This window comes from Amphiprion ocellaris, chromosome 13, assembly GCF_022539595.1.
Source record: "Amphiprion ocellaris isolate individual 3 ecotype Okinawa chromosome 13, ASM2253959v1, whole genome shotgun sequence".
Lineage (NCBI taxonomy): Eukaryota > Metazoa > Chordata > Actinopteri > Pomacentridae > Amphiprion > Amphiprion ocellaris.
Window position 1 is genome coordinate 20,379,299 of NC_072778.1, and position 12,018 is coordinate 20,391,316.

At 39.7% G+C, this 12,018-nt stretch overlaps 1 protein-coding gene across 1 annotated transcript in view; it reads right to left on the minus strand.

Annotated features, from left to right (window-relative positions):
* Positions 1-825: 825 nt before the first annotated feature.
* The window catches only part of ndst1a (N-deacetylase/N-sulfotransferase (heparan glucosaminyl) 1a), a 44,724-nt gene continuing 33,531 nt past the window's right edge, over positions 826-12,018 (minus strand). The window contains exons 6-15 of the mRNA XM_023271673.3: positions 10,309-10,494; positions 9,030-9,158; positions 7,336-7,518; positions 6,875-6,971; positions 6,439-6,562; positions 5,281-5,455; positions 4,212-4,382; positions 3,592-3,701; positions 2,821-2,923; positions 826-2,732 (exon numbers count right to left, since the gene is read on the minus strand). Of these exons, the coding sequence (XP_023127441.1) occupies positions 2,613-2,732; positions 2,821-2,923; positions 3,592-3,701; positions 4,212-4,382; positions 5,281-5,455; positions 6,439-6,562; positions 6,875-6,971; positions 7,336-7,518; positions 9,030-9,158; positions 10,309-10,494 (1,398 nt within the window). The 3' untranslated portion in view covers positions 826-2,612. The remainder of the gene's footprint in view (positions 2,733-2,820; positions 2,924-3,591; positions 3,702-4,211; positions 4,383-5,280; positions 5,456-6,438; positions 6,563-6,874; positions 6,972-7,335; positions 7,519-9,029; positions 9,159-10,308; positions 10,495-12,018) is intronic.

Here is a 12,018-nt window from a genome sequence, read left to right on the forward strand (position 1 = left end):
GTCAAATTTAAAATCCCGTTATAATTTACTGATGACAGGTCCGGTCCGTATAAGACGGCGTCTGGGTCCGGATCCGGACCGCGGTCCGCCAGTTAGTGACCCCTGCCCTAATCTGTTCTGTTGTGTGTGGTGTTTTCTATTGTCTGTGCTAATTATATACCTAACTGTTTTGGAGTTATAAAGTGAGTTTTGTGACTGCAATATTTTTTTTATTACTTTGTAACAATGATCTTTGTACAGTCTATAGTTTATTATTTTTACTTTTTTTTGAAAGGTAGAAGTCGTTTTATAGGAGAAATTTAATACTGAAATGCACCTTTTTTGTGAAATTTGTGTACTAATATTTGAACAGTAGTAAGCACATTATTATTCCTAAATTTGGTAATCGATTGATATGTTGTCTTCTATTTACTTCCTGGAAGAACAGAGGAGGCTACTTTGTCTTGTTTTTGGTGTTTTCCCCAACAAAGAAGGTAAAATGGACAAGCATGTGATACATGAATCTATTTCAGCTTTGGTTAAACATGGGATAAAGGATATTTTAAAAATCTGATTTGTTTTGTTGTTGAACAAGGTGTGTTTTATCAGACAATGAGGAAATTCAGCTTCTCGAAAGTACCTCACCCTGAAGTGAAACCAAAATACAAATCAGTCTGATTGTCAGTCATTTCCAAGCCAAACACCAAGAAACTGAAAGGTTTTCTTGAAATCTCAACAACAAAAGCAGCCACACATTTACTTTGAAATAGCAGCTACCCTGAAAAGTACAAGTGAGTTTTATTATCTCATAGAAGCTCGGATGAGAAAGAAGAAAAAAGATCCAACTACTGAAAAATACAGTGGTGTTTTATTTGCAAATTAAAAAGCACCGACAATATTAGTTACACTGTAAAAATTATTGACAACAATTACAAATCTTTATCATACAGTCCAGGAGATTAGTACCATCGCTGCTGTTATGTGTTATCACTTAATACTTTATATGGAGAGACTCAGTACCTTTGTACAATAGTTGGCAGTGAGAGGACATGAGAGGAAATAATCTTAGCGACGCACCTTCGCACAATGAAAACATCCAAACTCCCGTCAGCACAGCACTGACAGTTCACACTATGAAGAATGGGCTGATGGAGAGTGTAAACCCAAACACATTCAATAATTTAGGTCTACCGAGGGGTTTTCGCGTTATGTACATTACAAAGTCAGGAAATAGTGGACCAACATGTGCATTGTTATTACATCAGAACATTGTACAAAACTATTGCAGTAAGAGCAGCTTTTTGTTATCTATGCTTGACATCTAGTTGCAGTGGTGACGCCTCGACCGACAACCAAACGTCCATGTGGTGTCACTGGGCAGACTGTTTTCACCTGGTGGCTTTACACGCTTTTTACCCAGAGACAGCTTTATTATTTCCTCCCCCCCAAATTAAAATCCTATAGTAAATGAAGTGAAATAAAATATCAGACAAAATATACAGTTTTGACAAAAAAAAAACCAAAAACCCGATGCTGAAAACAGATTTTGAAATGCACACTGGTTTCTGTACACTATCTGAATCTATCGGACCAGAGGGCTTATTTAAAGATACAGTAGCTAGCTTATGATCTTCTTCACAGATTGTAGTCGGAGGAGCCATTGTATTAGTGTGCTTTCCAGTAACCTGTATGTTCAGAATCGATGTTCGCTCGAGTGCCTAAAACATTGTGCTTTCAATCCTACTTGTCCCTGCTTTAGCCAGTTCAGAGGTCATGAAACTGACTAAAAAGCAGGCTGAGCTGAAAACAGTATAAATAACTGCCCTGTACACCCTGCCTATGTGAAAACAACATAGCTAAGATATTTAGTTTTGGTACATTCTAAAACAATGTATTGCCATCAGCATTATAGAAATGTTAAAATCGGAAAAACAAAACATAAAACTTAAAAAAAAAAAAAAAGAACCCTCAAAAGTCCACATGGCAATAGTTTAATGAAGATTCTGTCCTGGCACTTGTAAATGTGATAACTAGATTCTACCAAGGCCTATCAAGTAAGGCTACAACATGCAGCCTGAGTCAAGACTCTAGGTGTCCCCTCATAAAAACACTTGTGTCAAAGGCATTTGCAACCAATGTCTCTCTGTCGATCAGGCAGCCAACCTTTAAGTCAGTATTTCGTTGCCTGTTTGCCTGCATGAACAGATGATGCTGTTCATTCTTCTATCACCTGTTTTCCAAACCTGAAGCTGCTCAAGCTTCAGACCCTTTTTTTCCTCTTTTTGATTTCCAGGAAGAAGTTCATGTGAAGAAAAGAACGTTTGATTGAGGAGAACCAGTGATGTGATTACCAAACACTGCAGGTCCCTCATGTGCCATCACTTCCCTGTTTCTTCTTCAGGACACACTATTAGGGTTTCCCGTGTTCCTGGTTTGTCCACTGTTGCCCGTATTTGGGAAGATCGCGGTTAAGTTCTGAGGTCTAGTTGGGTATCCCTTCCTCGAATCTCAACATATTTCCTTTCTGTCGAAACTGTTTGGGATCGTTGACCCTTCAGGCCATGTGGCCAGTGAGCCCCAGCAGGGTAGAGCAGTGGTTCAGTGTGGAGCTGTGGTCTTCCCCGGTGGTGCTGCTACCTGGTATGGACCAGCTCTTCTCGGAGCCAGCTGGGCAGTGGCTGACCCATCCTGTAGAGCAGCTTCGACAGCTCGATGTTGTGATCCCTATAGTACTCCCTGAGGAACCCCTGGGACTGAACGAAACAAAGTGGCAAATTAGATGTAAAGCAACAAATCTGATGTACAGCTAGTGCGACTCAAAAGACGTAAACATGATCATACCTCTGGGTCCATGTCAGGGTACCTGCGTCCTTTACTCTTTCCCAAACACTTTGTCTTCCCTCCTTCCAGCAGCTGACACCAAAAGCCTTTCTTCGGGTCGAACCTGTGTGTAAGAGATACAAGAATACATTATAAACTTCAAAACACTTAATTTAAAGTTCTGATTGCATTTTAATTGACAGTCTCGCTCTTTGTTTTCTAGCTCATGCATGTACAACCACAATTTCTCGACTTTACAAATAATCCCAGTCCAATAACCACTTTAAAGAAATGAAAAACACACGGTTATTTCTTCCAGCACACATTATAAGAGTGTGTGGAAATCTTGTTTTGAGCAGATAAACCTTTAAAATGAACAATATTTACATATTCAAAGAATAAATTTGACGTGCTTTTAATACTTTTAATGAGTCAGATTAAGTTTTCTGTGGAAAAGCAATCGGGGAAAAAATGCATTATTCACAACAAAGTCATTTTAAATTCCCTAATGCGTGACTGGATGGAACTGTCAATAATTGCATATATGCATTTCCTTTAATAACTACAAATGTGGTTTTTAGACGGCACCAGTAGAGAGATGACAGATACATTTTTTTGGTTTATACAGTATAACAAGAGCAGAAACTGACTCCTGCCAGGTGACAAAATTCCATATCTGCGTTTGGAGTTGATTTACCACCAGCAAGGCCATAAATCAGTCTGTTCAATTAATTTGTAAACTTGGCAGGTGAAACATTACACTGCAACTCAACTGTGACGGGGGATACTTACGCTAAGATCTTGTGGTAGTTGATAATGTTAGCAAGGCCAAGAAACTTCTGGATTTTATCCATGACTGATGCAGGCTCAGTTTTCAGCATCTGTCCATCCAAAACTAACAACTGGGTGAGACACAAAAAGAAACCAAATATTAGCGCAAGAACAGAGCAGCTGTTTTTCGCTGTATTTACATTTTAACAAGGTTCCAGGGCTCAAAGTACATTTTATTTTTGCTTATTACCATAAAGGCTTTATGAAAAGGTCAAAATAGAACTAAATGATCTCTAATTAATTGACATTATTGTTTGGTAATGCTGCACACACTTAACTGTAGCTTAGTTGGGCAGCTTATAAATTTGAAATGTTTGGGATGATAAGTGCTTGTTTTTCTCTTAAGTGTCCCTAAAGGGCAGCTTCCTCTCCCTCAAGGTAAAGTAGTTTGAAAACATTCCCTGTAAAGAATTTAAAAAAGAGAGAACAAGCCTCTTACCACAAACCCATTATTATAAAGCTTAATATACCCACTGGAGGGCATTTTTACACTTCGACATGAGCAGAATTAGGTGGTTGAGAAACACTAACATTGTTCACTGACTGGCTCATCACTATGTGCATGAAAACATCCTAAATACCTGGCTGGAGTGGTAGAAGTTGAGCCAGCGTTCCAGGTGGATGGCGTACCAACCCGGCACCAGGCAGCGATTCTGGAGGACCCGTAGTTTGACTGGAGCATTGTGGCCCGCAGTGATGACGTCGTGAAAGGAGTATTTCAACGCCACTGGGTCATCGTGGGCTCTTTGGTGCTGTGAGGAGAAAGGAAATGTCATATTACAATGATTTGTAATTAAAGGTGCAGAGGTAAACAAACAGGAGACTTTACCACGAAGCAAGTTTGACATAGCCGGGATTGCTTTGTGTAAGTTGGCTTGACAAATACTAAAACCTCAGTCAGAGTTAACGGATATCGCGAAGGTGGTTATCAACTGTCTTTGCTAACTCAGGCTTTCTGCTCTGTGCATGTTCACATAAAACGGTGTGCATCATGCGACTCTTCTTCTGCTTCAGTCAACAGGATGTTTTATTGGAGAACAATGAGGAATAAAAAAAAATGTATGACTGTAAAAAGCTGCGACTGGAAGGCAGGAATGCTGGTAGAAAACAGGTAAACGTATTTTCTGGTAATGTATTTATTCAACCGATCACTTATTTGTAATTGACAGCTGCACAATAAAACTCTTTAACTTCATATATTCAAACATTATATTGTATTGAAGTGCATTTAGGTCTGACACTATCCCATAATGCAGGATTTTACAATTTTTTTTTGGCCAAAGTAAATTAATATTACTGTAAAAAAATACCAGTCGATTAATAAATGTATTAATCTGTGTTCTATTAGCTGCAGTACCAGCAGTGAAAATGGACTTGGCTGCAAATCAGGACCAAACATAACAATATATTTCTGCATCACCAGCTGAATACATGTAGGTTCCCAGGTCAACACGATGCACACGATGTGCGATACTGTAGCTACACGGCTCAACAGGTTTGTAGATACAACACAGCCTTGTTTGGTTACAGCCCATTTAAATCTAAACTCTGAACATAACCTGCAGCATCAGTTACCATGGAGATTTAGCAGGGTAAAACTAAGCCACCTTTGTGACAACACTCTTAAGTTTAGTGCTGCTTATGACCGACCTGGTACCAAGAGTAAGCTCTGTCCGCCGGGTTGATGAGGATGGTGACGATCTTGGCTTTGGGCAGGAGAGCTGCAGCCCTCTGAGCAGCGACCTCAGAATCAAAGTAGTTGGCACTCTTCTCAAAGTAGTAGTCTGAACTGGTGTTTGAGGGCAGAGGGAAATATTCCATGTACCTGACACACAACAAACACAAAGACGAGTGACCAGCAGCCACAGATGACCTGGTCCAGTTTGCTCTCTGTAGTTTAGAGTAAGTTCTCTGTTCATTGTGTGGGTGATTAACCATGCACAACAGCTTGGCACCACACATACAAATAATAAATAAAAAAAACCCCAACATCTAACATGGTTTAGTGTTATACAATGTTAATATTTGTGCAGCCCAGTCACAAATTTCTAACCTGCCAAGTGAATTTTGCGTTGGATTCTTTTCAGGTGCTGTGGTGCGCGAAGCTTCGCATTAATGCAGCTCTAACTCAATTACAGGAAACTCTGAACATAGGCTTTCTAAATAAATAGGTGTTATTCGTGTTGCTGGTTTTGCACTTAGGAATGTCACTAATGAGTGCATGATATTGTGCATCATTTGCATTTTAATGTTTGAGACAAGACACTACAGGCGGGTTAAAAAAAACTTACTTGCATTAAGACAATTACTATTGTTTTTTGTATTTTATTGTTTGTAACATGTTTTCTGAAAAGTTATGTATATATATAATCAAATGAGGTATCATTTCATCAAATATGCACACATACACATGCAACAGACAAACTATCTTCCCACAAGTGGAGGCAAAACAGTCCAAAGTTTCAAAAATTGCTCGTGTAAAAAAAGAACATGTTTTTGCCTATAGTGTGTTTGTTTTTTTCTCCCAAACCTGTACTTCTAAATACAAAACAGGGAGAAAAAAAACATGATTTAATCGTACTACAGTATATGCTCAATTAACTGCACCTGCACAAGACTTCTCTTCAAATAGAGATGTTAAAGAGTCATCAAATGGACCATTTAAGAGAAACAACATGAGCTATATTATGGAGCCACCTCTGAAACTATATCTTTGGTTAGTTGTCATTAATGACTCACTGCTTCCACAATTCTGCTGCAGAAAAAAAAAAAAAAAAAAAAACATGACGTGAGTGCACGGCTTCCTACCAGTCAATGCCTCTGTGATAGTTGTGTCCGTTGAAGAACTGGATCTCTTCAAACGTCTCCTTGCTGGGGTAGTTACTGGTCAGATCAGGGTGCATGCCAAGAAATAGATAAAGGGCCGTCGTCCCTGAGAGGAGAACGAAAGAGCAAGATCGAGAAGATAAAGGGAGGAAATAACACAGAATGTTAAAGGAATATGCTGAGAAATGTATGTAAATCTCCTATCATAAGTAGCAAAGAAGATTAACTCGTACTGCAAAATGCAACCATGGCAGACAACAGTTAAAAACACACACATGTCAGATTTTCAAAGAAATAATCAACAGCTTTCACACCACTTAGAACAAAACACAACTTGTGCTTTGGACTGAATGAGGAACTTCACATGTAATCCTTTCTAACTCTGTCCTGTAGAGGGTGTTGAAGCACTGCGCCTCACCTGTCTTCTGAGGTCCGATGACGAGCAGTTTGGGGAAGCGGTCACATGTTTTCTCTTTGGACCAGATGTCCTTGTGCCTTTTGTCCTCACAAGGATCCTGTAGCCCACCAAAACACATAAATCATCCCTTTGTTAAGAGCGTGCTTCCAACAAAATTCCAAAACGTGTGCGTTTAAAAATACAAGCGAGGGCAGATTAACCGGGTTCACTGAACAGTTCAACAATTTACAAAGAACATTCCTTTAATACAAGATTAAACATTTAAGATAATGACATCTACAATGATCAAATAAACATAATAAGAGTCATACACTGTGTCTGAGTATGTACAGCGAAGGATGACTGCATAGTAAATGGTATATATGAGGGACAGTCTAAAGAAATAAGATTATAGCAGCCTAAAAAAAAAAAAAAATAGCAAAAAAACGTGAATGATTTTGTCATCAGTATTTTCTTCTCACCTGCCAGAGGGGGTCTCTCTCAGAGGGGAAGAGGCTGAAGTACTTCTGAGCCAGCTGGATAGGCGGCAGCGTCTGCATCTTCAGGTTGGTCCACGTCTGGATGAACATCACCAGGCTTTTAAAGGTGTACAGGCCGAGGCGGTCATTCCCGTAGTTGGACAGATGGGTCATGAAGATACTAATCTGTGAATGGAAATAACAAGCAGAGTAAGATTTATTGCGGCGGTGAAGGCAAACTCAATACGCTCTAAATTGGGTGCAAACTGGGTAAATTGTACAAACTCTGTGCCATGATATCAATTTGGCTACAGCTGGAACAATTAGTTGACTGATTGATCAACAGAAAAATAATCACTTGATGATTTCAGCTTCTTTAGGAGCTACTGCATGTTTTTCTCATATGTCATTGTAAAGTTTGAGCCCTGGGAATATTTTGAACATTCTCATGTTTTACAGATGAAAGAATGAACTCACTAAATCAAGAAAATAACAAGCAGATTATTCAGTAATCAAAATAACTGCCAGTCTCTGCCCTAAAGTTGACATTGCAGTTTATATGCCTACACAGTATAATGAATGTTAATTGTCTCATCAGCATTAGTTCAGTGTCTCTGTTCGCAATAAGCCACTAAAAACACACGGGTGAATGCTTTCTGTTCAGGGTTAAACAAATGCACCTTAGGAAAAGAAATGCAGAAGAATTTGCACAGAATAAAGACGAAACTACCATGAAATAGATTAAACAAACGTTTCTGATTCCACAGTTGGAACATGTCTTTGTTTTAAGCCTCTGAAACTTTAGTCGTTTCTGATCGTTTTTTGTTCATGTTAAAAAGGAAGAAAAAAAGAGAAAGCTGAATTTCTTTGATTATAAATCCTGACATCAATATGCACAATATTTTTCCCCACAGGTGGTACCAACACTCGAAAAAATGATGGCACTTCATACTAGAGATATTTTACTATTTGCTACATTTGCAACTTGTTCTCATACTTGTCTCCTAGTAGATACATAGAAACACTGATGGTGTTCAACCCAGTTCAGCTAAAAAGTCCCCAGTTCTGTTGTCATGTGACTGTTGGTCACTAAAGGCTTCATGGTTCCACAGAAGACAGATTGCACATAATTTTGTTTTTTACTGAATCTGGCTCAAACCAAATTTATTTTTTGCATTTTTTCACATATTACCATTGTAAGCTCAGATTTGGTGAGTTTACACTAATGGAACAGTGAAATGACACATGAGTAGTTCAAGCACTGTTGGAAAGTTGACAATCCATTGATTTTTTTCTGTTGTGTAATGCAATTCCTGGGGATTTAAAAAAAAAAAAACAAAAACAAAAGATAAACCTGCCAGCAGACTTTGGACTTGACGGTGTTAAAATGGCAGGCATTGAGAAGCATATTATTGTCTGTAGTCTGCAGAGATGGTAATAAAAGTAGCCTTTTTATTATATCATGTCAAACATAAAACATTGAGAAATACAAGGAATTTTCAACACTGTCTTTTCTCCAATAAAAGCGGCTTCCACTGTAGTGTAAAAAGAGAAAGCGTGATGCAGACATCATCGCGTGAGTCATTGACTAGTCATTGTCCTGTCCCTTGTTTAAATTTCAATTTGCACCAGCAGTTAAACGGGTTTCCAAGTGTGCAAGACAAATGCTGTGCTGTGTGGGTGTGTACTTGACTCACGGGGTTGAGCAGAACGGTGAGGAAGAGTTCTCCTCCATTGATGAGCTTGTCCAGTTCATTCGGACTGCCAGGGTAGTCTTTATAGAAGATGGTGTGCGTGAAGAGTCCACATGTCTGCCTGGGCAACACCTGTGATATAAACAAACACAAAGTCACCAAACCAGAAAGAGAAAAAAAAAAAAGATCACAAGCAATGCATTCACACAAATAAACACAGACACGCACACCATCAGCCCTCCACTGAGAGCGGAGCGGAGCTGTCAGTACTGCAGGCAGTTACCCCACACATTGTTTGCTTTCAATAACATTCATATTATGCAGCTCATTTAGCCAAAGCAAACCTCTTATTCACTCTGAGTCTATATGGAAATTCATGGAAATGCATTTACAGTTTGGAGTGTCTGGGGAACTGAATATCAATCATCAGTAAGCAGCGGAGACCTTCCATTCAGACTGCGCTATCTCAAGGACGGGAACAGAGCTGGAGACCACACAGACGGACTGAATGCCAGCACTACAAAGGACCTGGACTGAGGCTGCTCTGCTTCTTATCAGTTCTAAAGGTCAACCTGGGAAAGAAATGGATAAGATTTCTTTCTTTCTTTTGTACCTCTTGAATGTAATCTATTCAACTTTAATTTTGCTCTCATAACTGTTTTCTTTAGAGGCGACTAGGGCTGTGAGGTTGACTGAAGTACAGTTTTTTCCCTCTGTGTTGACATTTCAGTGATTGGTTGTGTGCAGACACTTGCTATGCTGTTGCCAGAGATGTCAGTCTTCGTTATGGTGCTGAGGCCTGCGAGGCAGCACTACTCAGACAGGTGTCTCATGCAACACTGGTTCACTTGAGTACATTATCATCTCCCACTCCATGTAAGAAAACAACAAGTCAACAGGACTAATGAGATGATTGCTTTTTTCAGGACTTCTGTTGCCTCAGCAAATGTACGCTAAATGAAAATAACACTCTGCTCATCATCTTCAGGGACAAAACCTGAAAAAAGCAGAGGTGGGGAGGAATGGAGGATGATGGACAAAGGCAGGCTGGAGAGAAACTGATAGCCACAGGAGAGGAATAAATGCAAGAAACTGGAGGAGGTGGAGATGCAGAGATAATTACTGAATGAAGGCCAGAATATGTAGATGGTGGAAGAGAACCCTGAAAGGGATTATTGGCTTGAAAAGATGTTGAGAAGCCAAGTGGAGGGAAAGCAACGGGCTGGAGGTAAGAAGATAATGAGGCTTTATGAATGCCAGGGTGTATGAAAAGTGGCCTTACGCTAATGCCGCTGTGGATGAAACCTCGCCGGAAGCGAGCAGGCTTTAGGTGTGGGTATTCCTCTGTGCTGGTCACTTTGATGCCCCACACCTTCTTCCAGGCGTCGTACAGCTGCATGTGGACAGGATAGACACCCGAGTGGTGAGGCGCCACCGCATAGCCCATGTTAGTGGGGATCCCATGTTCCTGGAGGTGAAAACATAGGAATGAGTGTTTAAGGGACAAGAACAGCGAAAGGAAAGGCATTAAAATACGAAAAAGCTCATCAACGGCTGAGCCTAAATTAGGATCCCAAAAAATTTTCCTGTTATCATTCTTCTGCTGGAGTCACACTGAGTAAATGAGCACACAAGATTCACAGGACAACAATTTAGCATGTAAACTAGTGCAATCTTATTTAACTGAAAACAGCCTCACTGTTAACCGTTGGCTGTCTTTACACCATGCCAGAGCTGTGGGAAGTTAGTGCTCATGTAAATCCAACATTTCCTGCCGCTGATTTACACTAAAAAGGTCCCATATGGTGAAAATCCATTTTTATTGTGTTCTGTGGTTGTTATAAACTTTGTGGTATAAACTAAAAGCTGTTAAGATATGAAGACATTTACTTCTGCCATGCCTCCCACAAAGAGATGGCCTCCCGTCTTTACAAACCAGAAGGAATTCAGTGAACTGCTACGTAGCACAAAGAACCAATAATAGTTTTGCTTAAGAGTTGCATAATCCTGCCCCCTCACTGCAATGAGCACTTCTCTCATAGTTCGTCAGGTTTAGTTATTTTTTTAGAACTGCTTCTGCTATCTCTAAAATGTCTTAGCCACAAACAAAGCTCACCAAATGTTCTGCTGTTGTAAGAATGAACACAAGAGTCTTCAGGCACGCCCAGCACCTCAAGAACTAAACACCCAGTGGATTACTATTATTATTGATGGCAATGTCCCGAATCCTGAGTGTTCGCATGTTGTGTGGCTAATGTTGCGATTAGCTCTGTTTTTTGTGTGTCAACTTCATTCCTTGTTTACAACTGTTTACTTCTCTCCTGCTCTCTGTGCTCACATTTACTGCATTTTAATATAGTAGAATTTCCAATAAAGCAGTTCTCATTTACATATTTTCTGTTTCTTTTGTCAGACAACAGGCTCATCAAGCTATTTCCAATCTGCAGCTCTGCACGACTAAAATGCTGATTTTATAACCACAATGCAGTCAGACTAACTCACCATATAAAATAGATGTTAAAAAAAAAAAAAACGGCTTTGCTGTGACATAAGCTGCACATCCATGTAAAATGGTCACTCAGTGATAGTTACTAGAAAAAGGAAGTGCTGTTCTCCCGCGCTAATTCACGTCATGTGTCAGCTGCCACGTAGTCAACTGTTTCAGTGTCTTCTTCAGCTGCATTTAAAGCTACAGACACTGAAACAATCTCTTTAGAACCGGCCTTAAAACGAACAATCTTCTGTAGTATTTTGAGCTGAAAACTTGATACACTCGAGGAACATGTGAGACTTTCATTAATTTGCTATTAAAGGGGACAATATGGGCTCTATAAAGACTGAATTGGCAAAACACAACATGACATAGTGTTAGTTCTGCTAAGAAGATCGAAAAAATGTAATTTTTGCTAATTGTTTGCGAGGAGATAATTTCTTTTTTTGCAAGGGAGTACTGGGGCAAGAAGTAGCAGCCACAGGGACCTATTACCCCTCA